At 45.9% G+C, this 27,624-nt stretch overlaps 1 protein-coding gene across 4 annotated transcripts in view; it reads left to right on the forward strand.

Moving 5' to 3' along the window:
• The window catches only part of TRAF2 (TNF receptor associated factor 2), a 49,132-nt gene that overhangs the window by 11,641 nt on the left and 9,867 nt on the right, over nt 1–27,624 (forward strand). For 2 of the 4 annotated variants that reach the window (XM_040405206.1, XM_040405208.1), the window contains exons 2-5: nt 2,093–2,291; nt 23,294–23,502; nt 23,670–23,765; nt 26,871–27,051. In XM_040405206.1, coding sequence (XP_040261140.1) covers nt 2,093–2,291; nt 23,294–23,502; nt 23,670–23,765; nt 26,871–27,051 — 685 coding nt within the window. Of the gene's footprint in view, nt 1–2,092; nt 2,292–13,062; nt 13,099–23,293; nt 23,503–23,669; nt 23,766–26,870; nt 27,052–27,624 lie in introns of those variants that run through there. The other 2 variants (XM_040405209.1, XM_040405207.1) reach the window with 2 other exon arrangements.

The following is a 27,624-nucleotide window of genomic DNA, read 5'->3' on the forward strand; positions in this document are numbered from 1 at the left end:
GCAAAACTACACCTCCCAGCATGCCCGCACAGCCAAAGGCTATCCGGGCATGCTGGGAATTGTAGTTTTGCAATAGCTGGAGGCACGCTGGCTGGGAAACACTGCTATAGACGTCCTGGGAGCGTGCCCCTCGCATTGTGCTCAGATCGTGCTGTTTTTACAGAAATACAGCTTTGCTTTTTTTTCTTTCTTTTTTTAAATAACTGATTGCGATGTGTGTAGATGTCCCGACGCTGACTGACGCTGTATTTCCCCTTCCTTTCTCCATTGCCCCCGTCTTCCTGATGACCGGCATGTGATTTGCATGTCTTATGACTTGTCCTATGACTTATGGTGTTGATGGTTTCTATACAGTGACTGAGGCTCAGGAGACGCTCTAAAGGAGCGCAAGACTTGTACAGACCACATACTTCTCACAGCTGAGGGTTTGTTGCAGTTGTATCCAGTTGAGGCAGTCCTCTGTGAACTTAAGACCTGCATCTCTTGTCAGTTCCTAACATTTAACCTGCACCGATACATTGCATCAGCCCCCTTTAAATTGGACGGAGTGTCGCCGATCCATTCATTTCTATGGGAGTTCTTGACATAGTCCATAGAAGTGACCGGAGCGGCGGCCACGCATTTCCCACCAGTCGCTCTGTGCGGGTCTGGGGCCCCTGTTCTTGTGATCGGTGGGGCTCCCAGTGATAGAACCCCCACCTATCTAATAGTTATTCCCTGTCCACTGGATAAGAGAGAACTTTCTGTAACCGGAATAGAGCCCCCGAGGCTTCTGTCTCCAGAAGATTTAGCACAGGAAGAAAGCATGGCTGCAAACTGTTTGTAGTCTGTTACCATGGAGACCCATAACTCTGAAGAGGAGCTGTGTAGTCAGAATGAAGATTTAGGCTATTTTCACACTTGCGGCAGTGTGATCCGGCGGGCAGTTCAGTCGTTGGATCCGCCGATCTGGACGTAACTGAAAGCATTTGTGAGACGCATCCGGATCCGTCTCAAAAATGCATTGCAAGAACGGATCCGTCTTGCATTTTTTTTTCACATTTTTAGACGCCCCATGCTCCCATTCATTTCTATGGGGCAGACGGCAATAGCTCGGCTATTTTCGGCGGCCCCATAGAAATGAATGGAGGGCGGCTGCACATGCGCAGTGCGCTCTCCTTTGCTTTCGGGGCTCCGTTCTCGATATAGGTGGGACCCGCACCTATAAGACAATGGGGGCATATCCTAGCGATATGCCCCCATTGTACATGATGAGACAACCCCTTCAAAGGGGTTTTCTTCCTTGCTACGAAGTCTCGGTAAGCGCGCCCCCTAACCGTCCCCTCTTTTGTTAGATTGACAGCCTGCAGCGCGGCCGGAGTGGCACAAGTCTCGCGCCGGAGTGCAACAAGTAACAGCGGCAGCCAGAGACAGGATGGCGCCTTACCAAGGAGCGCACAGTGCATGCGCGAGACTTAAGCGATCCCGGCCGCGCTGCAGGCTGACAATCTAACAAAAGGGGGGGGCGGTTAGGGGGGGCGTGCTTACCTAGACTCGAAGCAAGGAAGCTCCCGCGAGATTGTATCTGTAGCGGCGTTTCTTAGACTCTTCTCTGGTCAAGCATGTAAGATATGACGCTTTTCTGTTAATTGGCATAAAAGGCGGGAAAGCGTTATAGGGCGATAAAATAGGACAGGTTAGTCGGAACAGACATTTATAGGACACTTCATCATTATCCCAAATTCTTATGAAAATATATTCAGCACATACTGCAAAGAACTAACTGTACCAAGTTATTATATGTTTTTTGAGTCTGTCGGTCCATTTTATAACGACTCCGACTCCACCGGAGAACCGTCCCTTTAAATCCCCACCCCCTGCCCATTGCTGTACTCTGGACTACGGGACAGGGCCATGCTTTAGTCCGCTTTTTGTAATATTATTGTCCCTGTAGAAGCCCCAAAAATCATTCAATCACAGGGTCACCCAGGCTTCCTGGAACTGCATAGCCCCCGCGGGGAATCGGATACAGCATAGCCCTTCGCTACATCTCCCCCCTCTCATATATATATTTTTCATATTTTGATAAAAACATTTTTTTGTTCTTTTGCAGATTGTCGGCTCATATAAGGGAATGTCTCAGAATTATTCCTGGAAACGCTGACACATCCACGTGCCACATGGAGCATCTCACGTATATAGAACACATGAGTGGTAGATCACATCTTCCCTTATCAGAAGGTCCGAAGAACCATTACTTATCCATCTGCCTGAAGACACGTCGCAGGACAAGGAGTGAACCGGCCTCGGAGGTAATGGGAAGCTTGCTGGGCAAAATGGTTGAATAAAATGGCGTTTGATTGGATGACGTGACCCGGTGTCATGGATGCCTTCCCGTATGTCCTCGCGTGCACGGCTGTACTACAGCTACGTACGGCGTCCAAGATGGTACCCGTGGCAATCTGCGTGGGTCACTGTTTCGCTGAACGTTGTCTTTTCCGTACAGTCCGTAGTTCTAGGGGTTAAATGTCTTCAAGCATCCAGATATCCCAGACCTAGGCTGACCCTATTTTTTAAACCTTGCTGTGTCATGCTTCCTTTGTAAATTGCAGCTTCTGAATCATTGAATGACTATGCTCAGAGTCAGAGGGGGCGGGGTCACTACAGGATATCCTGGCAGTGTCCAATCAGCACGGGTCAGATCAGAGCGACCCCTGCTGATTGCTATAAGGAAGAGGTGCATAGAGAACAGCATGACCCATCGTCTGCTGTCGGCTCCATTCCCCCAGCTGTGAGTATCTCTGGATGGAAATATGCATGTTCATTGACAGCAAGCAGAGATCTTTGTTTTAATTGTCACTGTCTATTACCTGCTAATCTTATGTTGTGAATTGCTGTGGAATATGTTAGTGCTATATACAAATATATATATATATATATACACATACACCCCTTAGTGACCAGCCTGTTTTGGGCTTTACTGTTTTTATTTTTTCATTGTCGCCTTCTAAGAGCTATAATTTTTTTATTTTTCCATCTATGTATCCATATGTGGGCTTGGTTGTATTTTTTAATGGCGCCATTTTGGGGCAGACATAACTCTCTGATTAACTTTTATTAACCCTTTCGGGGAGGGGGATAGATACTGGTAGCACTTTTTGATAGCTTTTTGTTCCATTTTTTTGGTGGCGAATAAACTAAAAGAAGCAATTCAGTTTTTTTTTTACGGTGTTCGGGATAAATTACATAATTGTGTAGTGTGTGTCATTACGGACATGGCGATACCAAAACTGTGGAGGAGATTTTATTTTTGCAATTTTTTAAATGGAAAAAAGCATGTTTTTTTAAAAAAAAACTTTTAAACTATTGAATAGTCCCACAAGGGGACTGTAATAGACTATCTTTTGAACACTTCCTATTCCTTTAGGTCTCCTGCAAACGAACATGTGCTGCCCGTTGCCGTATTGTGGACCGCATTTGCGTATCCGCAATACACGGGCGCCGTTCCGTGGGCATTCCGCATCACGGATGCGGACCTTTTCATTTCAATGGGTTCACAAATCCGGACATGTGAAACGGAAGCACGGAACAGAACCCTACAGGGTCCCATATCCCGAGGGTCCCTATTAGGGCGTGTGATTTGATTCAAGAACCCTACAGAAGCACTACGGAGCGCTTCCGCGGGGTTTCATCTCGTACTTCCATTCTGCAAAAAGAACATGTCCTATCTTTTTGCGGAACGGGCAGATTGCGGACCCATTAAAGTGAATGGATCCGCTGCGGCTGCCCCACGGTCGGCCACAGGGCGCACACGAACAGGAGGCCTTAGGGCAGGAATGCCCAACCTGCGGCTCTCCAGCTGTTGTAAAACTCCCAACATGCCCTGCTGCAGGCAGTACTGGCATGCTGGGAGCTCATTTTTTGCAGGATGTGTTGACTTTTTGATAACTTTTTATTCAATTTTTGAGGAGGTGAAGTGATTAAAAAATGGCGATCCAGCCATTTAGTGTTTATTTTTTTTTTAATGCCATTCGCGATATGGGATAAATATTTTAATAGTATCAGTGTTTTTGGATGCGTCAGTGCCTATGATTATTATAATAATTTTTTTTTTTAACAAAGCGTGATCTGAATTTTAGTTTTTATTATATTTTTAGAAAATTTGTAAGTGCCTTACATCATGCAACATCATTGCTGTTTCTATTTATCAATAGAAATAAATCCATGGACAAATAGAAGATTGTGTGTATTGCTGTGTAGCGCTGCCACCTGCAGGCCTGAATTGGAATATACCTGTAAAAGGCCTCGGAGCCTCAGCACGCTCCGGTCTTTCACTGACAGAACTGCAGCGCTTCCGAGTTTTGCTCTTTCAGATGCGGTAATCACATTTGACAGCTGCATCTGAGGGTTTAAACGCCTGTGATTAGCATTATCGCTGATCGCAGCCATTAGCCTCTGGTGTCTTGTCTATTAAACAGCAGAACCCCCGCAGCTGTGGCACCTGCTGTACTTGTGAGCGGGTGCAATTTTTAAAGACCAGATGCTCCATCATGTATGGCAGAGGTCCGGCAGAAACTGTGGCGGCTTTTTCCAGTGTCTAAATCTGAACATCGTCTTAGGCCTCATTCACACGATCGTATTTCATACCAGTGTCTGTGGATTGCACATGGACCCTTTCGTTTCTGTGGGTCCGCCAAAAAAAAAAAAAAAGACTGCACATGCAAGGTATCCGTGTGCTGTTCGCATCTGCGAGTTCTAGTTCTTGTCCGTATTGCAGTCAGGCATCTTCATTTCTACTGCAGACTGCACACGGAAGGTGTCCTTTCTTTGTGGATCCGTGGTTTGTGGACTGCATGAGGCCTAAGAGTGTGCGAGGAGGTATAGTGTGAATAGCCACAGAAGGGGGGGAAGGAAAACAAAGACCAGCGCTCGGGGAACCCCCCCCCCAGAGCCAGACATAAGAATGGAAAAGTGGTTGAAAACCAGGTGTGAGGGCTGCGGATCGCAAAAACAGATAAAAAACAGAAGTTCTATATATATCATGTAAGATGGGGGGGGGGGGGGGGGTCTCAGTGGCCAGACCATTGCTGATTCTGTGAATAGGGGTAAGTTGCTGTAATGGGACAAACCCTTTCATAATCTGGACCACCATGGGTGCAGGTACATTCTGTGCAGGGTTGGTTTGTAGTCTGTTGCCATGGAGACACGGGTTTGCTTGTGAGCTGTAGACTTAAAACGGCTAGAGTCTTCATTACAGGGTATGGAATCATTTTAACAGACCTGTTTTGATAAAAAAAATAAAAACAATTTTAGCATATGCTACTGCTGCAGCAGCATTACGCAAAAAGCAATCTTTAGTTTCTTCACATAACTTTTTCCCTTAGTTACTGCTGTTTAAACATTTACAATATGAGGACCTTCTCAAGATAGCTCCTCTGCCAGTTCTCTGAGGCCAAAACTGCTTTCCCTCACTTCCCATACACACTTGCTGTAGCCAGCAGCTCCCTGCCAGCCAATCAGATTGGATTACTGAGACACGCCTCCTCACTCTGAAGCCTAATGCAGGCATGCAGTGTGGAGGACCTCCCCTCCGTCTTCCTGTCTTAGCTGGAGACAGACAAGCCCTAGCAACTGTCTTTTAAGGGAGACATGGAAAGGGACAGGGGACATTAACGCTTTCGCTACGTCGCTGGAGCGATGTGAAAACATGGCGCCTGCTCGCACGTGCAGCGGGCGCCATGGCCGACAGGTGTCTGCTGTTTCATACAGAAGAGACCTGCGGCTAATTACCGTGACCGGCAATAATGCCGATTGTGGTAATTAATGGCTTTAGATGCCGTGATCAAGCGAGATCTTTTGGGTTATTGTTCCCTGTCTGCAATTTTGCCTATTGTACACCCGGGGGTCTGTTTTGCCTATTGTACACCCGGGGGTCTGTTTTGCCTATTGTACACCCGGGGGACACCGATTCGCTTCTTAAAACTATCAGGGCTACTATGAACATTGAGCAGTCCAAAGAACCGCAGTCAATTCCAGATCAAATGTTCAGGGGCCTGGCTGATAAGAAAAGACGTGTTTTCCCAGTCCATGAAAGCATAAAAAAATTAATTGCAGATGAATGGAAGGACCCTGAGAAAAGATCAGGAGTCTCTAGGGTGTTCAAACGTAAATACCCATTTAGCAAGGCGGATTTGACCCATTGGGATAAGACCCTCAGGGTGGACGCCCCAGTCGCCAGAATTTCTAAGAAGTCCTCCCTCCCCTTTGAGGATATAGGCCTCTTACGGGACCCAATGGATGAAAAATGCGAGTCTATTCTGCAAAAATCCTGGGAAGCATGTACTTCCATGTTAAGACCCAGTATTGCTGCCAGAACCCTGTCGCTATGGCTATCTCGGTTAGAGGAACATCTACTTGCAGGTACTCCTAGTGAAGATATCCTGGCCTCCCTTCCAGTTCCTATCAGATGCCTCGGTTGACCTGATCAAGCTTTCCGCCACATCAGCGGTCCTGTCAAACTCAGCCAGGAGGTCATGGCTGGGGGATAATACTTCAAAAAACAAGCTTTGTAATATTCCCTGTGAGGGCGACAGACTTTTTGGTTCGGTTTTAGATGACATCTTAGACAAGGCACCTGATAGAAAGAAGGGCTTCCCGTCAGAGTCCAGGTTCTTTCAGCATCCTCGTTCCTTTCGTACCCAGCGAAAGGGCAGGCCTGACCAGAGAAAGAGAGAGGGCTCGGGTTCCTGGCAGCCATCTAGGGGCAGAGGAAGGGGTTTCCTATTTAACCCTGACAAATCAATGACGCCAGGGAACAAGTGGGGGGGGGGGGGGGGGGAGACTAAAAAAAATTCTTTCAGCGTAGGAAGGAATTTCAAAATCCCCCTGGGTTCTAGATCTGATACGTTACGGTTACAGAATAGAATTCTCTCCCCCCCCTTCCCTCCAAAGAGGTTCTTACTAAACAAAAGAATGAAGGAAAGAAATCACTTACTTCTAGAATCCCAAATTCAGACTCTATTATTAAAACAGGCGATTATTCCTGTACCTCCGGATCAGGAAAAGAAGGGCTACTATTCACCAGTCTTCCTGGTGAAAAAACCGAATGGCACCTATAGAGCCATTATAAACCTGAGAGATCTAAACAAACATGTCAAATACAAAAAAATTCAAGATGGGAACAATAAGAAAACGACCTGGTGGACTTTGAGCAGAAGACCTCTAAAGTCAGGGGAGTGGTCCTTAAACAAGAGGATATTTCAATTGATATGCGACAAATGGGGGGTCCCAGTCCTGGACCTCTTTGCCTCCAGAATAAACAGACAGGTGGATCAATTCTTCTCCATATCTTTCGAGGACAGTCCGCTAAGGGTGGACGCGTTCGCAGGTCCCTGGCCGAAGGGCCTGTTGTATGCTTTCCCTCCAATATCCCTAATTCCCGTAACCTTGTCAAAGATAAGGGAGGACAAATGCCGGGTAATCCTAATAGCCCCATACTGGCCCAAAAGAACATGGTTTCCCCTTCTGCTAGTCCTCTCGGGCGGGAAATTCTGGTCTCTTCCTCAGATCCTGGACCTTCTTCTTCAGGGCCCGGTCCATCATCTGGATGTCCGACAACTAATTATGACAGCATGGATGCTGAACGCTCCATTCTGAGAGCCAAGGGACTGTCAGACGCCGTTATTAACACCCTACTAAATAGTAGAAAGCCGGTCACCTCTAAAATGTATCTGAGTCTGGAATGCCTTTCTCTGTTTCATAAGACACCTGGGATCCTGCTGCCTTGCCAGACGTGAAAATAATCCTCGACGACTTCCTACAGAAAGGTCTAGAAGACAGATTAAGGGTCAGTACTCTAAAGGTCCAGGTGGCGTCCCTCTGTGCTTTTCTGGAAATTAAGCTAGCTGACGAAGATTTAATCAGACGTTTCTTTAAGGGTGCCCATAGATTAAACCCAATGTAGTTCTTTCGGTACCGATGCCTCTAAGTGAGATCCCTCTTAGTTTACTCTCCCTGAAAACAGCCTTAATTGCGATCACCTCAGCGAGGAGAGTGGGAGAGATCCAAGCCTTGTCTTGCCGTCCGCCATATTTAACGATTCTGGATGACTGAATAGTTTCGAAACATGAACCTTCCTTCCTGCCTAAGGTTTTTCCAAAATTCCATTACCTACCTTCTGTCCACAGACTAGGTCCAACAGGGAAATTAAATACTTGATATACTTAAAATAAATACTTGAAATAATAATCTTGATATCGGAAGATGCGTCTTGGCTTACCTAGAAGCCACCAAGGACATAAGAAAATCGAATAGCCTACTAGTCCAGTATGCAGGATAAAACAGGGGCCAAGGACTGGGTGGATTTGATTTAAATCACTAGTCAGTAAGGCTTGATTTAAATCATAGTTTTCTGCATAAAGACAAATTTTTGCTGGTATAACTTATAATATGCAAGTAGATGAAGATTTAAACAACTTTTCATATTAGTTTGATTAGGTTGATTCTGCGTTCAGAGGTTTATAGAAGTTAGGATTAAGGTATTTTTCTCAACTCTGTTCATGTTATAACATTTTTGCTGTGAAGAGGCGGCATGTGATCTCTGCTGAGTCAAATTCAGTTTTGAGAACTGCAAAAGTAAACCAGGCATCTGTGATAATATCTTGTAGGCAGAGAAACTGCCCAATAATCTTACAAAAACCTCTGGAAGAGCATGACATTGTGAATGGATTAATGGAATTTATTTACCAAAAAAATTAAACATATTCAGCCTTATTCTACATAATTAAAAAACTAATCTTTATTTTATGATGCAATAACCTTTGGATGGTAATATATATTTTCCTCCAAAAAGCATTTTATATAAAATCCAATTTAAAATAAAAAAAAATCCAATTATATATATTTTTAAATCATTGATTTTTATCCACCCTGGCCAAGGAGCTTCGAAAATAACTTTTGCCCGCTGGATTAAGATGACCGTTGTCAAAGCATACAGGGAGAGGGTGTTACTCCTCCCTTGCAGTTGAAGGCCCAAACTCAACCAGGGCAATTTCTACCTCCTGGGCGGAAGGTGCCTCTCTGGCCCAGATATGTCAGGCTCCCACCTGGTCCAGTCCAAGTACCTTCTTCAAACATTACAGACTGGATGTTATCTCCAATAGGGACCTTTCCTTTTGGTTGTAAAGTTTTTTTTTGTCTGCCGTGGTCCTCCTCCCTAATATTTTTTGGTTACTCTTAGTCCTCCTGCTTAGTGCCGTTGGGGAGGCGTATGGAAAAGATTATAATTCTACTTACCGGTAATTGAATTTTCCATTTAGCCTCCACAAAGGCACTGGGATTTCCCGCCCTTAAGTTGAATTATTATAAATCCAGGTTTGTTTTTTGCTTCGTTTTTTTGTTGCTATGTTCTATTCCCTTTTTCTTCTCTTGTTAAAGGAAGCATAAATAAATTTGCCTGTTCAGCATCATCTTGAGTTTCTTGGATACTGGACAAGGTAAAGGAGAGGAGGCTTTTAAATGAATGTCTTCCACATTGTTTCCTGTCCCTGGGAGGCGGGGGGACCTCCCGCTTAGTGCCTCATCTTTTCATATAATAAAAAATAAATACCTAAATAACAATAAATATAAACATGGGTATCATCGCAGCTGAAAACACCCATACTATTAAAATATAATAAAAAAAATTCCAGTATGGCGTAACGGAAAAAAGGGTAAAAATGGCCAATTTGCCATTTTTTCATTGCTTCTCTTACCCCAAATTTTTTTTTTATAAAATGTGATCAAAAAGTCAGGCACTCTAAAATGGTATCAATAAAAACTACCCATTGTTCCGTAAAAAATTAAATCAAAGTTTAAATTTATTTTTACACTATTTAGACATAAAAAAAAACTACACATATGGGTTATCGTTGTAATCGCACTGACCCAGAGAATGAAGGGCACGAGTCAGTTGTGCCGTAAACGAAACGCCGTGGGAACTAAACCTGTAAAACGGAGGGATTGCGTTTTTTTTTTTCCAATTCCACCCCATTTGGAATTTGTTTACCGCTTCCCACTACATTTTATGCCATAATTAATGGTGGCATTAGAAAGTACAAACTGTCCAGTAAAAAATAAGCCCTCGTACAGTTATGTGACCGGAAATATAAAAAAGTTATGGCTCAAGGAAAATGGGGAAGAAAAATGGAAACTAAAAAAACCTCCTGTTGCCTAAGGGTTAATGAAAGCTGTTTTAAGGTCTTTTGACAATCAGGCAGGTTATATGCCTCGCTCTAATAAACTAGCAAATAAAAATATGACAGTTACACTTTAACGGCTTTTGAGTGGGTGCAGGAGCAGAGACCCCCACCCGCTGTCTGCTGGGCTCTCGCCGAGCCCTGCAGCCCGTTCTTCTCAGTCGGGTCTCGGCTTCTAGGCCCCCAACTTCTGAAGCGTCGCTATGGCAGGTGAAATGTCTGTTACACTGTTAGGGCCAAGCCCCCCCCCACCCCCCCCCCACATCCCCATTTAGAAGATTTGTCTTACTTTATATTTTAGATGCGTAGTCACAATTGAAAAGATGATTGCAAAAGTATTTCCCCTTGAAATACAGGACTTTCTGCATCCCTTCCAGCAGTAAAGTGCATTGCTCAAGAGCTGATCCCAGAAATGCACGTGTGTGAACTGTGCGCTGTGCTAATCTTATCGGACCACTTCCTGGAGTGTGGGGGTCGGACCCGGGCGGGCGGTCATTGATTGCTGCTGAGCGAATCTACCTGTCCTATAGTCGGCTTCTTCCCAGATAAAGCAATGGTGAACCTTCACCCGTCGGCCTCTCCCAGCTTCATGTGGCTGATGACAGCGAGCCTCCGAAGCACGATAGCCGAGCCGCGTTTCCTTCTAGCTCAGATGATCGGTCTGGACTTTCCTGGCCCTGTTATTTGCATGTTTTATATCCTCATTATTTGAATGAATACAGGATGATTTGGCTGCTATTCTGAGAAGGGTATTACAAAATTGATGGGGATAGTAGTCTGAGACCTCTTCCTGCACTCACCACTTAGCCTGTACGTGACTAGGTCTGATGGGTGTCCTGAACTTACCTCTATAAAGCAGACCGAGGTGGAAGGGAACGAGACGTGTATACGGTATGCCGCGGGGGGAGGGAGGCGTACGCGCTGCAGAAGGGTATGCCGCGGGGGGGGGGGGGGGAGGAGGCAGGCATACGCACTGCAGAAGGATATGCCGCTGGGGAGGGAGGCGTACGCACTGCAGAAGGGTATGCTGCTGGGGAGGGAGGCGTACGCACTGCAGAAGGGTATGCCGCTGGGGAGGGAGGCGTACGCACTGCAGAAGGATATGCCGCGGGGGAGGGAGGCGTACGCACTGCAGAAGGATATGCCGCTGGGGAGGGAGGCGTACGCACTGCAGAAGGGTATGCCGCGGGGGGGAGGGAGGCGTACGCACTGCAGAAGGGTATGCCGCTGGGGAGGGAGGCGTACGCACTGCAGAAGGATATGCCGCGGGGGAGGGAGGCGTACGCACTGCAGAAGGGTATGCCGCGGGGGGAGGGAGGCGTACGCACTGCAGAAGGGTATGCCACGGGGGAGGGAGGCGTACGCACTGCAGAAGGGTATGCCGCGGGGGAGGGAGGCGTACGCACTGCAGAAGGGTATGCCGCGGGGGGGAGGGAGGCGTACGCACTGCAGAAGGGTATGCCGCAGGGGAGGGAGGCGTACGCACTGCAGAAGGGTATGCCGCGGGGGGAGGGAGGCGTACGCACTGCAGAAGGGTATGCCGCGGGGGGAGGGAGGCGTACGCACTGCAGAAGGGTATGCCGCGGGGGATGGAGGCGTACGCGCTGCAGAAACGGTACACTGCAGGGGATGGAGGTGTATGCGCTGCAGAAGGGTATGCCGCAGAGGAAAGAGGTGTACGTGCTAAAAAAAAATCCTTGTGGGGGGAGGGGGATGTTGGAGTACACCCTGCAGAACGGTACACACGTCCCGCAGAATGGCACACACAGCGGGGAGAGAGGCATTACGCCCTGCAGAACGGTACGCTGCAGCGGATGGAGGCATACACGGCGGGCAAGTGAAGCATACGCGCAGCAAAGTCAATGAGATTTGCACAAATCTTTCCTCCTCCATAATTTGCTGCAGAACTAAATGCAGATTTTTCTTGTGGATTTTGCTGTGGATTGAAAGGGAATTTTGTCCACTGCATGGGCGGGTGGTTGAGACCCTCCAGGACTGCTGAAGATGGAGCGCCTCCCTCTGCCATGTCCAGCAGAGATGAATGGACTGGTAGCACTCGACCGCAGCTGCTTTTATATAGAGAGACACGAGACCCCTGTTCTTGTGATCGGTTTTGTGGGGGTCACAGCATTTGGACCCCCATCTATCAAACTCTTGTCCCCACATTCCTGGGATAGGGGAGAAGTTTAAATCTTGGCACATTCCCTCTAATGTATGAGATTAAAGTCCAAGGAAAGTGTGGGTGCAGCTGTGAGGGGGGTCTCTATGGAAAATGATGTGACCCTGAGAAGTCGGAGGTTGTGGTTTCCGGAGCTCCGGTGCAGCACAAGAGGGTCCTGGAGGCGGAAACTAGAGGTTCAGACACCATTCTGTGTGTTCATTGACGAGGTGTCCTGTCTGATCCAGGAAAACAATATAAGGGATCTTTTACATGAGTGGATGCTGTGCGGGTAATCCGCTGCGTGAAAGAGAGCCAAGCCCCGCTCCGGACAGCAGAGACACGGAGCAGTAACGTGATTGATGATGCTCTGCGCCTCTCTGTGATCTTTTTACTACAAAATCACAATGACCACTTTATCTCACTGTGATTTTGTAGTAAAAAGATCAGAGGCGCACGGAGCATCATCAGCCATGTTAATGCTCCGTGTCTCTGCTGTCCGGAGCGGGGCTTGGCTCTCTATCACGCAGCGGATTACCCGCACGGCATCCACTCGTGTGAAAGAGCCCTCGGTGTCCTGCCCGGAGGCTGGACGGCCGGGACGGGGACATCATCTGCTTTCTGTTTCAATTTGAGCGTATCTCCAGCCTCGTATGAGATGTTCTACTTTCTCTTTTCTTTTTCCTACAGATTGTTGGTTGAAGCTGTGGAATCTCCTATACATGAGTAAGTAATATCTCCTGATGTCTGCCCTCGTATGATTGTGTGTCCTTATTTCTCACTGCTCGTTTAGTTGCTTGCAGTTTATAATCATTCTTCATGAGCTTGTGCACATCAACTAATCTGAACAAGCACAGCTGCAGTGTAAAGCATGGGTGTTTAGAAGGGCTTTTTCAGGTAGCTGTTAGACTCCAGTTAGACAATGTGGCCAATCTGCAGTATGTGTGCAGTATATACGGTTTGTTGAGATGTTAGAAAATACCATGTGACACTCTTTCTCGCCTTCTTCCCCTCCCCTGCAACGCTCTCTAGACTGCTCTCCCATAATGCCTTCCCAGGGTCCACGCTCTGTCGCCGGGCTCCCCCTCCCCGCGACGCACGCGCTCTCTGTCGCCGGGCTCCCCCTCCCCGCGACGCACGCGCTCTCTGTCGCCGGGCTCCCCCTCCCCGCGACGCACGCGCTCTCTGTCGCCGGGCTCCCCCTCCCCGCGACGCACGCGCTCTCTGTCGCCGGGCTCCCCCTCCCCGCACTTTATTTTTTATATATATTTTTTTTTTACTTGTCAACTTGTACTTAGTGGAATGAATGGGAGTAACAGGCATTGTGACTGATAATTTCATGATTTTCCTATTCCATGACGTAAAGTCATGATTTTATTAAAGACACGGAGGCTCCTATTGCTATAACTTCCTTTACTGTTACCATAGCAGCAAAGAATGAATATGTCAATCACAAAAGAAAACCATAGTAACCGACTCCTCCCCACCATCCCAGCATATAATGACTCCACGCTCTGGGATCATCCTCTTTCTTTGAGCAGCTATTCCAACTGCAGAACTCTCCGGAAACTGGACATCCCGGACCCCAACCGACATTCTTTAACATTAGAACCAAACTCTTCAACAGAAGGAGAAACGGTCGTTGATGGTATAACGAAACCAACACCGTACTCTGAACCGGAATTGCAGAGAAAGCGACAACTCAGCCTGTAGGATGAAAAACATACCGAAATAGAATCACAAGGCAATGGAATGAAAATCAAAACATTAATTCCAAATCAGAAATAAATAGTACAGGAACAAGGTCATAAACATAGCAATGGAAAAATAAATACACATTAAGACAAACCAAGTCAGGGTAGGAAGGGCGGGCAATACTCGCCTCCGTGTCTTTAATAAAATCATGACTTTACGTCATGTAATAGGAAAATCATGAAATTTTATCACAAGACACGGAGGCTCCTATTGCAAGTTTAAAGCTGAGAAATGACAGAATTAAAAGCATGCGTAGCGGGACGAAAATAAAATTCACGAAAAGTGGAAACCCTAGACCAGTCCGCCAAACGCATGACGTCCTCCAGACGGGCTCCTGAGACCGACATAGAGGTAGCAAAGGCACTGCGGACAGAATGAGCCGTAAAGATATTGGTGTCAATACCTGCCTGACTCATGATCTCTTTGACCCAGCGTGACAGGGTCACACTGGAGACAGGAGCATAGGGTCTCCTAAAAGAGATAAACAGATTAGGAAAAGTAGAGACACGCAGGGAAGCAGTATGAGATTCATACTCCTGTAAACATGCAACCGGACAAAGTTGTGGGGACTGCGGAAAGCAGGATAAGAGACTGAGCGAATGCCCGTCTTAGTACGTCTGGAAATGTTAAATAGAACACCTTCTGGGGTAAAAGACCGCGCATCGTAGTCCAGGGCCCGGACATCAGAAACCCTCTTACAAGAGATGAGGCATAACAACGTAACTAACTTCGCTGAAAGCTGGCGAAGGGACAACTGGTCATTAGAAGACCCATGAAGATAAAAAGTTCAAAACTAACCCCACATCCCAAGTTGTAGAGAACCGAGGTCTGGGAGGTCGAGCCAGACGAGAGCCTTTTAACAAGCGACACACCAGAGGATGTTGACCCGCAGGACAACCCTCAAAACCCTCGTGCCTAGAGGATATCGCTGATCTGTAGAGGTTTATCGTACGATAAGCCTTACCAGAATCATACAAGGAAGACAAGAATGACAAGACTGAAATTACAGGGGCTCGAAGGGGATCCAGATCGCGCTCTCCGCACCAACGAGCCCAAGCGTCCCAGGCGGCTCGATAAGCCCGTCTGGTTCCGGGAGCCCATGCGTTTTCCAATAAGAAAACAGTTGTGTTCGAAACTCCAGACAGTGAGCCGGAACACCCGAGATCCTGCAAGCAAGAAGGCGAAGTAAACCTGCTCGAATAAGGGGGTGGGACTCCCCCGACGGGTCTCGCAGCAGAAAGGGGAGATCCGGAAGGAGGAGAGGAGGCTGCACCAACAGGTCCAGAACCAGAGGGAACCAAGGTTGAGATCGCCACAGAGGCAGAACTAAAACCAACTCCGCCGCTTGGCGCTGAACTTGAAGGAGAACCCGAGGGATCAAAGCAAATGGGGGAAAGGCATACATCAACGCTCCCTTCCACTGCTGCAGGAATGCGTCCACTGCTTCTGCCAGAGGATCCGGTCGCCAGCTGAAGAACCTGGATATCTGGGCGTTCAAACGATTGGCAAATAAATCCACCGAAGGAGGACCCCAGCGAGATGATATAGCTAGGAATACCTCCTCGTCTAACTTCCAATCGCTGGAATCCGAGAAGTAACGTGAATTCCAGTCTGCCAACGTATTGTGGAGGCCGGGAAGATGCTCCGCTATCACTACGATACCCTTGGCGAGGCAGAATTCCCAAAAGTCCTGAGCTAGGTAGGTGAGAACCGAGGAACGTGTTCCGCCCATCCCGTTGACGTATCGGACCGCGGAAACGTTGTCCCATGCCCCAGTCTGATACAGGTAGTGAGCGTGCCATTGGCGAAACTGCGAATCGCCAGAGACCCTGCCAGCAACTCCAGGCCGTTGATATGGAGACGAGACTCCTCGGAGGACCAGGGGCCTCCGGTGGAAATCCCATTGCAGTGGGGCTCCCCAAACCGCGCAAGCTGGCGTCCGACTCTATGATCAAGTCCGGTACCGGACCGAATAGGGCCTTGCCATTCCAGACCGATAGGTTCTGGATCCACCACCGTAGCTCGTCTGAGTCCAGAGTGATCATGGTCCGAGTACGTGGCCCCAGTCCGGAGATGGGCAATCTTGAGCCTCTGAAGGGCCCGGTAGTGCAAGGGTGCTGGAAAAATGGCCTGGATAGATGACGCTAGAAGTCCTATTAGGCGTGCCAGGTGTCGCAGTGACAATTGAGGTAGGAGAAGCGCATGTCGCAATTCTTTGCGAATAGATCGGACCTTGGACAGAGGGAGATGAAGGGTCATGGAAGTGGAGTCTATTTGGAAACCCAGAAACTCCATAGACGTTGATGGCGTGAGACAAGATTTCTCCTGGTTTATGATAAAACCTAACCCTGAGAGGAGACTGGTGGCCATGGAGAGGTGTTTGTGGAGAAGGGACGGACTCTGTGCCATGATAAGAATATCGTCCAGATAAATTATCATGCGTACCCCTCTGCTGCGTAGCCAAGATACCACAGGTTTCATCACCTTGGTGAAACACCAAGGGGCGGACGAGAGGCCGATGGTAGGCAGGTGAAACGCCAAATTTGGTCTCCCCAAAGAAAACGAAGTAGATCCCTGGAGGCGGGGGCCACCGGGACCGTGAGATACGCATCCTTGAGGTCGAGTTTGACCATCCAATCGCCCGGGAGGAGCATGTCCCTCAAAAGATGGATGCCTTCCATCTTGAAGTGGCGATACTGTACCAGCGAGTTGAGGGATTTCAAATTGATAACTGGGCGCATTTGACCGCCTTTTTTCTGTACCAGAAACATATTGCTGATCACACCAGTGGTGTGAGGGATGGCACGTTCTATCGCCTGTTTGTGGACTAAGTCTTTTAGTTCCCTGTGTAAGTGGTGTCGAAGCGACTCGGACAAGTGAATGGGATGGGGGGCGGGAAGAAGATTTGGGGAGGCTACCAAGTCTATGGTGAAACCCTTTATGGTGTCCAGCACCCACCGGTCTGAGGTGATCTCGGACCAGGCATTGAAAAAGAGACGGAGTCTGCCCCCGACACAATCTGTTGAAGAATACAACGTTAGAACGGGTTGAGTACTTACCAACTGGTCGTCGATAGGAGGGAGCTCCACGGAAACTTCTGGAACGTCCTGTAGCGCCCCGGGAGGGGAAAAAGGAAGGTTGGTGCCTGGGATCCTGGAGTGAGGATCTATAGCTGAAGGAGCCTCTTCCCGTGCCTCGGGAATGAAAATCGGACCGGCCGGACAGACGGCCCCTAGAACTGCCAGCCCTATTGGAGAAACGGGTGTTAAATACCCTTTTCATAGATGTTAGAGCTTTGTCTAGGGCCGTGAACGCTCCGACATATCTACCCAACTCCTTTATAAAGGAGTCCCCAAATAGAAGGCCCTGGGCATTCTTGCCCGCCTCAGATAAGGCAAGGTTGGAGAGTTTTGGCTCCACCTTCATCAAAATGGCTTTCCGCCTTTCTATGGCCATTGAGGTATTTACATTGCCAGCAATGCAGATGGCCCTCTGGATCCATCCCCCCCAATTCGATGGGGTCGACAGATCTACACTCTGCCTTGGCGGATTCCGCCATGTCGAAGATCCTGGCCAGGGGACCCGTGATGTCCAGGAGTTTATCCGAATCTAGCCCTTTCTTCGGGTTAAACCTTGTTTTGGTCAGGAATTGGACCATCTTCGGGTCCACCGTAGGTGTCTCACACACCTTATTGGGAATAAGAGGGCGAGGGCATTCCGCTCGCAACTTGTTGCGGGATTCCTTACTTAAAGGAGTGCGGATTTAGCTTCCAAATACTGAGCTACGTGAGTGGCGGGGAGCCATTCTGCGGAGCGGGGATGATGGAGCTCGTCCGGATTGAATAGAGGGGTGCCCAGGGGATCAACCAGAATGTCGTCTAGTGAGGACTGACCATCTTGCCTAGTAGCCACAGGTATGGGTGGCGTGGGATCGGGCATTAACTCTAGAGGATCAACTGCCACATCCTCAAGTTCGTCTACTGAGTCATAGTGTGACTCGTTCAATGCCTCCTCAATCGATTCCTTGTCTGAATCAGATAGTGGCTCAGGTAGAGTCCTGGCCGTTTCCATGCGCGAGAGCGTTCTGCCTGTCGCGTGCAGGCTCTTTTTCGCGGGACAACCGCGTGGTCATGTGATGGATTACCATCGGTCATAGAGGTTCTGGAGGCTGATGGCCTGTTCAGGTCAGAGACTGACTGTGAACACAGGGCCTGGGATATAGACTGCAAGAGTGCTGAGGACATAGAGCCCATAGCAGCCATGATCGCAGTAGAGATAGATTGCTGCAGCGCAGCGTTTTGTACCTCCTGTAAGGCATCATCCCTGCGGCTGATTAGCGTAGAGGGGATAGGAGGGGTAATGGGGGCACCCTGTCTAGGGGTAGAAGAGGCACTATGGCGAGACATGAGAATGATGGCAGGAGTAATTCACCCCAGACCACCAAAACTAGCACAACAGACCTGTAAAGGAGAGAAAAAACATAATGAGGGGCTGAACAAAGAAAAGGGAGTGATAATAGGCGCAGGGGGTGCTCACTCACCGACAATACCGGCACAGAAGGACCCAGAAGGAGCGTGGTGTGTGCGCGAAAGGTTCCGATGCTAGACGCCGAGATCCCGCGAGATCTCAATAAGATGACGTCAGGGAACGAGCGGCCTACGGAGCGGCAACAGAAGTGGCCGAAATCTCGTGAATCGCAAGATTTCGGGAGGGGTGGACGGCTCTGAGGCCTAAGAAGGCGGCCGAAGTCTCAGGTATCGCGAGACCACGGCCGGCCGAACTGGTAATGGGCGCAGAGAGGAAAAACCGGCACAGTGTAACGGTAAGCGCCGAGACAACCAAAATAAGATGGGCCTAACCGACAGAGTGGTAGGGAAGGGAGGTAATAAAACTGGGTCAGCAAGGATAAGCTGAAACGAGCGGAACCATAAGGGGAACCAGCAAGCAAAAAACCAGGAAAAGAAACCTGGAGACAGCAAATAAATAGAGAAGCAATGAGGGCCTGCAAAGTAATATTCTTAATACATTAAAGGCAAAATATTCTTAATACATTAAAGGCAAAAATTAAGCACTATCATAGGAGGTACTTATCTGCCATGGTAGCAGCAAAGAAAGAGGATGATCCCAGAGCGTGGAGTCATTATATGCTGGGATGGTGGGGAGGAGTCGGTTACTATGGTTTTCTTTTGTGATTGACATATTCATTCTTTGCTGCTATGGTAACAGTAAAGGAAGTTATAGCAATAGGAGCCTCCGTGTCTTGTGATAAAATTGAGGAGGAGAATATGAATAAGCCCAGGCCTCTTATGGGGAGGTGTCAGCAGAAATATCACTGAAGGCAACTACCTAAAACTTAACTTTTAATTTAAATATCATTAAAATACGTCCAGTAAAACACATTCAAACCGGACCAATAAAGTCGCAGTACAGCAGTAAAGTCCAAAAAGCAGTCGCATAGGGACGGTCAGCAGCAGAATAGCACAAATGGAATAACAGGTCGATAGAGAGATTTTCTGTCCCTATATTTACCCTAAAAAGATCTGCTCAGCCCAGAGATACGCCTTGATGGTAGCAGTACTCCGTCCACGTCCCTACGCAGCCCTATCTGATACAACATACGTAATCCCTTATCTGATAGTGTACAGTAAAACGCACAGTTCCTTATCTGATAGTGTACAAAGTCCCAACGCATTTCCTCTTGTAATAAGCAAGGTCCATCAGGGCACATATAGTGTCAGTGTAATAAGATACCTGACGACAGAAAATAGGAATACAAAAGATAGGTAACAAAAACCGGAGCGCCCCAAACCTGCAATGGCCTGTAGTGATGTAAAGAGACAATAATAGGTCTCTAAAGCAATTACCAAATATGATAATTGGGCAATTCAAAAAGTGACCCACAGATACAGACCACTCATCTCAAAATAGTTCACTTATCTGACAGAGATGGAATGGACGTCGTCCTCACACAGACCAGCGTGCGGCTCCATTAGATCTAGGGAACATTCTCACTTTTAAATGTTAAACCCTGGGCGGGTTAAAGCCCCATAGGTGCATCCAGGCTTCCGGATTGCCCATCCTGCACAGGTAATCCGTCAGGATCCTCCCTATGTCATCGCCCCTATAGTTATGCCTTCCACTACAAATGTAAGTGGAATGCAAACACCTGTGTGGCAGGTTAAATGGCCCCAATAAGAAAGCGCCGCGCGGGATCGCGTTGATGCGCGATATAATCCCGCAATATCTCACCAAATCGGCACACAGGGAGTACGGGCGTATTGCGATCACGTGATCGCACAAAGATGGCCGTGCGTTCCACCAGTATCGATGTGGACTGCAAGACTCTAATGGCAGGGGAAAGGTACATATTAACCCCCTAACCGCCACATTGTATATGAAGGCCAACTCCAACAGACATAAGATGGTCATTCAGTATGCCAAGTTTACAAGGATGGGGGCAACCGAAAGATTAATAACGGGCCGTCCGTCCAATCTAAATGACCACGAGGCGTTTATTACAAGGGGAAATGCGTTGGGACCTTGTACCAGCGCTGTGGAGTCGGTAGATAAATATTCCGACTCCTCAGTTTTATGTACTTCCGACTCCGACTCCTCTGTATTAATATGCGAATGTATTTTATACCTTCCTTGAGGGAAAGAAACGCAGCCTACCACAGGACTACTGGCTGGGAAGCTGCTTTCTCCTTTGTGTGCTGATCTTCTGCTGAAGATCGGGCAGTGGCGGGATCCAGGACGGGGCATTTAATGTAAAACATGATTCCCCTAGTTAGAATCCCATAGTCATGTTTAACGTTTAAGCTACAAATCTGAGTTTACAAGTTTTTATAGCCTTAGCTGAATGACAGCAGTTTTTCCAATGGTTTACAGCTTCAGTCTTGAACTATTGGCCCTCCATTCCCTTCACTTATACAAGTGTCTCTAGTCCTGCAAAAAACATATTTATTTAATCCCTTATCAGTGAGAGGCGAGGTTACACATGGACGATGCGTTCCCTGTAAAAGCAGAACACAACACTATGGAAAGTATAAGTATTGCAGCTCCTAATTGTGCGTTGCGTGCCATTTAGTGAAGCATATGAAAAGCTTCTTCATGGTCACTTAACGTGTTCGTTTTGCGGTTACGTGAGGCACTGCATGCATTGGCCTTTATTCTTACAGTAGAGAAGTCATTAATTATAACTTTTTGTGAATTGGGACATTTAAACTTTCTTTTTTTTTTTTTATTCCAATCTAAATTTAGTAGGAGTCGGAGTCGGTGCATTGTTTGCCGACTCCGACTCCCGGTACCCAAAATTTCCCCCGACTGCGACTCCTCGACTCCGACTCCACAGCCCTGCCTTGTACACTGTATCAGATAAGGAGTTGGGACCTTGTACCCTGTATCAGATAAGGAATTGGGACCTTGTATACTATCAGATAAGGCTACTTTCACACTTGCGGCAGAATGATCCGGCAAGCAGTTCCGTCGCCGGCAAAACATATGCCAACTGTGGCATTTGTAAGACTGATCAGATGGCATTTGTAAGACTGATCCGTATGACAAATGCATTGAAATGCCGGATCCGTCTTTCCGGTGTCATCCGGCATAATGGATCCGGCATTTATTTTATTTTTTTCAACGGATCCGGCACTAATACATTCCTATGGGGAAAAATGCCGGATCCGGCATTCAGGCAAGTCTTTATTTATTTTTTGGCCGGAGATAAAACCGTAGCATGCTGCGGTTTTATCTTTTGCCTGATCAGTCAAAATGACTGAACTGAAGACATCCTGATGCATCCTGAACGGATTACTCTCCATTCAGAATGCATGGGGATATGCCTGATCAGTTCTTTTCCGGTATTGAGCCCCTGTGACGGAACTCAGTGCCGGAAAAGAAAAACGCTAGTGTGAAAGTAGCCTAAGGGATTATGTATGTTGTATCAGATAGGGCAACAGGGCTGCGTAGGGACAGGGTAGCCGAGGTACGTGGACAGAGTACTCCTGCCATCAAGGCGTATTACTGGGCTGAGCAGATCTTTTTAGGGTAAATATAGGGACAGAAAATCTCTCTATCGACCTGTTATTCCATTTGTGCTATTCTGCTGCTGACCGTCCCTATGCGACTGCTTTTTGGACTTTACTGCTGTACTGCGACTTTATTGGTCCGGTTTGAATGTGTTTTACTGGACGTATTTAATTTAAAAGTTAAGTTTTAGGTAGTTGCCTTCAGTGATATTCTGTCTGTGTGAGCTTATATTTAGGGATTTTGTTGCGGTGTCAGCTGACCCTCCTGCATCCTCGGGGCTCTGTGATATGGGTCATTGGCGTGTGACCTGACGTCATTCTCACAAGGTCACTTACCAACACGTGACATTCTCCCGCACCCTGTCATCTCTTCTCCATAGCCTCAGTACTGCTTTCTAGGTGCTCCTGCCATTTATATTACTAGATGATTAATGGGTAAACAATGAGCTAAAGAAGATATCTTCCTCCACACCTCTCCCACAGAGGAATGTGACCCGTCGGTAGGACGCCATGCTGCAGGGTGGCGCTTTGCTATTGTTTAGGGTAGATTTGCTGTTGCGGGGCGGTAGCATTGCAGGATAATAGGAGGCTTGAGGCTGTTGGCTGTTACCATGTTGTTGTATCTCGCCACATCACGGGGTATATGTAACCCCCTGGAGGCTGGAGATGACTTCTCACAGCTGAGTGTTTGGTACAGCAGTCTCCAATCTGTCCTTCTGTACTCATGCAGGTCAAATGCAGCAACCAGGCTACTAAGCTGGATCGCCTACACTGGATTCAGTTGTAGCAAACCCTCAGCAGTTGGGCTGTAGAGGGTTCTCAGCCATGCGGATGAAAATTAGAATGTTGCCATTTGCGGACAGCAAGCAGAGGTCTTGGAAATGGAGAGGAAATTCATTACACAAGGATTTACAGGGCACATTAAATATGCATGGCTTACAAGTGTGCAAGGACAGAAATGAGTAGTGGTAGCGCCATCTTGTGTACAAGCAGGACTACAAGTCTCAGCCGGTCCAGTCTGCCTCCTGCTGGGTGTACTCCTTGGCCCAGCCTGTTTCGTCTTGTCGGCGTCTTAATCTTGTTGTGGCAAAACTGTTATGGCTCTTGTAAGTGATCCTCCCTTCTTCCCTGCCTCCAAGGGCAATCCTCACATGGCCTCTGCAACTGTCCCCATCTCTTCTCCGCCTGGATCCATAGACACAAACCAACCCGGATTCAAGAAGGAAATCCTCAGGGTGAAGTTAGAAGGGAAGTACCTGTGCTCCGACTGCAAGAATATCCTGAGGAGGCCCTTCCAGGCCCAGTGCGGACATCGCTACTGCTCCTTCTGTCTGAGAAACCTTATCAGGTGAGCCGGGACCCCCACTATTGCAGGGTTAGAGATGGGGGGATGTATAGACTGAAGAAGGGTGACAACTGCTGTCCTGAGATGTGTTCAGCATGGTTGTCATCCGCGCTGGCTGCTCCTTCGCTCCCATTGTACGGCTAAATGTGCCGTCTCTGATTGTCCCTCAGCTCCGGACCACAGAAGTGCGCAGCCTGCATCCAGGAAGGTTTATTCGAGGAAGGAGTCTCCATTTTGGAAAGTACCACAGTAAGTGGCAGCATGAACTGAAATGCAAATGACATCCCAGTATGATGTCTGAGGCGGCTATACTGATCAGCCATGACATTCGCTGATCGGTGAATAAACCCACCACAGCGTCTGTCGGGGGGAATTATCGGACAGTAAGTGAACAAGTGTAAGCATGTGAGAGGCACCGACACTGGGTCACCTCTAGAACCGCCGATCTTGTGGGGTGTGTCTGATATCTGGTGTTTAGTACATACTAAAAAGGTTCATTATAGCAGTTATATTCCTGTATATAGGAGCAGTATTATAGTAGTTATATTCTTGTACATAGGAGGCAGTATTATAGTAGTTATATTCTTGTACATAGGAGCAGTATTATAGTAGTTATATTCTTGTACATAGGAGGCAGTATTATAGTAGTTATATTCTTGTACATAGGAGCAGTATTATAGTAGTTATATTCCTGTATATAGGAGCAGTATTATAGTAGTTATATTCTTGTACATAGGAGCAGTATTATAGTAGTTATATTCTTGTACATAGGAGCAGTATTATAGTAGTTATATTCTTGTACATAGGAGCAGTATTATAGTAGTTATATCCTTGTACATAGGAGGCAGTATTATAGTAGTTATATTCTTGTACATAGGAGCGGTATTATAGTAGTTATATTCTTGTACATAGGAGCAGTATTATAGTAGTTATATTCCTGTACATAGGAGGCAGTATTATAGTAGTTATATTCTTGTACATAGGAGGCAGTATTATAGTAGTTATATTCTTGTACATAGGAGGCAGTATTATAGTAGATATATTCTTATACGTAGGAGTAGTATTATAGTAGTTATATTCTTGTACGTAGGAGCAGTATTATAGTAGTTATATTCTTGTACATAGGAGGCAGTATTATAGTAGTTATATTCCTGTACATAGGAGCAGTATTATAGTAGTTATATTCCTGTACATAGGAGGCAGTATTATAGTAGTTATATTCTTGTACATAGGAGCAGTATTATAGTACTTATATTCTTGTACATAGGAGCAGTATTATAGTGGTTATATTCTTGTACATAGGGGGCAGTATTATAGTAGTTATATTCTTGTACATAGGAGCAGTATTATAGTAGTTATTTTCCTGTACATAGGAGCATTATTATAGTAGTTATATTCTTGTACATAGGAGGCAGTATTATAGTAGTTATATACTTGTACATAGGAGGCAGTATTATAGTAGTTATATTCTTGTACATAGGAGCAGTATTATAGTAGTTCTATTCTTGTACATAGGAGCAGTATTATAGTAGTTATATTCTTGTACATAGGAGCAGTATTATAGTAGTTATATTCTTGTACATAGAAGCAGTATTATAGTAGTTATATCCTTGTACATAGGAGCAGTATTATAGTAGTTATATTCCTGTACATAGGAGCATTATTATAGTAGTTATATTCTTGTACATAGGAGCAGTATTATAGTAGTTATATACTTGTACATAGGAGGCAGTATTATAGTAGTTATATACTTGTACATAGGAGCAGTATTATAGTAGTTATATTCTTGTACATAGGAGCAGTATTATAGTAGTTATATCCTTGTACATCGGAGCCGTATTATAGTAGTTATATTCTTGTACACAGGAGCAGTATTATAGTAGTTATAATCTTGTACATAGGAGGCAGTATTATAGCAGTTATATTCTTGTACATAGGAGCAGTATTATAGTAGTTATAATCTTGTACATAGGAGGCAGTATTATAGTAGTTATATTCTTGTACATAGGAGAAGTATTATAGTAGTTATATTCTTGTACATAGGAGCAGTATTATAGCAGTTATATTCTTGTACATAGGAGCAGTATTATAGTAGTTATATTGTTGTACATAGGGGCAGTATTATAGTAGTTATATTCTTGCACATAGGAGGCAGTATTATAGTAGTTATATTCTTGTACATAGGAGAAGTATTATAGTAGTTATATTCTTGTACATAGGAGCAGTATTATAGCAGTTATATTCTTGTACATAGGAGCAGTATTATAGTAGTTATATCCTTGTACATAGGAGCAGTATTATAGTAGTTATATTCTTGTACATAGGAGCAGTATTATAGTAGTTATATCCTTGTACATCGGAGCCGTATTATAGTAGTTATATTCTTGTACACAGGAGCAGTATTATAGTAGTTATAATCTTGTACATAGGAGGCAGTATTATAGCAGTTATATTCTTGTACATAGGAGGCAGTATTATAGTAGTTATATTCTTGTACATAGGAGGCAGTATTATAGTAGTTATATTCTTGTACACAGGAGCATTATTATAGTAGTTATATCCTTGTACATAGGAGCAGTATTATAGTAGTTATATTCTTGTACATAGGAGCAGTATTATAGTAGTTATATTCTTGTACATAGGAGCAGTATTATAGTAGTTATATTCTTGTACATAGGAGCAGTATTATAGTAGTTATATTCTTGTACATAGGAGGCAGTATTATAGTAGTTATATTCTTGTACATAGGAGCAGTATTATAGTAGTTATATTCTTGTACATAGGAGGCAGTATTATAGTAGTTATATTCTTGTACATAGGAGCAGTATTATAGTAGTTATATTCTTGTACATAGGAGCAGTATTATAGTAGTTATATTCTTGTACATAGGAGCAGTATTATAGTAGTTATATTCTTGTACATAGGAGCAGTATTATAGCAGTTATATTCTTATACATAGGAGCAGTATTATAGTAGTTATATTCCTGTACATAGGAGCAGTATTATAGTAGTTATATTCTTGTACATAGGAGGCAGTATTATAGTAGTTATATTCTTGTACATAGGAGCAGTATTATAGTAGTTATATTCTTGTACATAGGAGGCAGTATTATAGTAGTTATATTCTTGTACATAGGGGCAGTATTATAGTAGTTATATTCTTGTACATAGGAGCAGTATTATAGTAGTTATATTCTTGTACATAGGAGCAGTATTATAGTAAATATGAAAGCATTTAGTGGGCAAGTGAAAGTAAAAACTCTTTGAAGGGGATTAAGATGAAAACAAATGAGAGAAAATGTAGTCATTATTTAGGATTGTATATGAATTGTACAGGATTGTAGCGGTATACTTTGGGGTGTGTGATATTTCTGTTTTATTGAACAGGTTTTTTCCTTCAGGTTTAGTAATGTCTCTGTTCCGTTGCTCATCCTCTCTCCTTTCAATATTCAGGCATTTTCAGATAACGCTGCCCGCCGGGAGGTGGAGGGTCTGCCCGCTGTCTGCCCCATCAATGGCTGTGACTGGAAGGGGACTATCAAAGAGTATGAGGTGAGCCCCGCGGTCCCTGCTCTCTAACCATGTTATGGACTTAAAAACCGAAATCTTTATTCCTTATGATTGGATTACAGAGTAAAGAGGCCTCCAGCTACATTTGGGTTTAAACTGAGAGCAAGAAATTAATAAAGGGGGTGGAGTTTATCTCTGGCTAGGTGACAAGAGCTCCTCCCCCTTCTACCTGCAATTAAAGGGGTTTTCTAGGAGTAAAATACAGGCCATCAGTATTGTTCTCCCTGGAAAACCCTTTTAACAGTAAGCAAAACCGAGCCTCGCCTTTAGTTAAACTCCACCTTGGAGGCAGCCATGGTCAGAAAGGTCTTACAGCACTCAGACACAGAGAACCTGCTGCTGCATCCCCCTCCTCTCCCCTCATCCCTACTGATACATAATAAAAATTGTAACCTGACATAGACCTTAACCCCTTGAGGACCCTAGGATTTTCCTTTTTTGTGTTTGTCGTTTTTCACTCCCCGCCTTCCCATAGTCATAACTTTTTTACTTTTCCATTCACATAGCCTTATGAGGGCTTTTTTTTTTGCGGCACAAGTTGTACTTTCTAATGGC

This window comes from Bufo bufo, chromosome 8 (genome assembly GCF_905171765.1).
Source record: "Bufo bufo chromosome 8, aBufBuf1.1, whole genome shotgun sequence".
In the NCBI taxonomy this organism is placed as follows: Eukaryota; Metazoa; Chordata; class Amphibia; order Anura; family Bufonidae; genus Bufo; species Bufo bufo.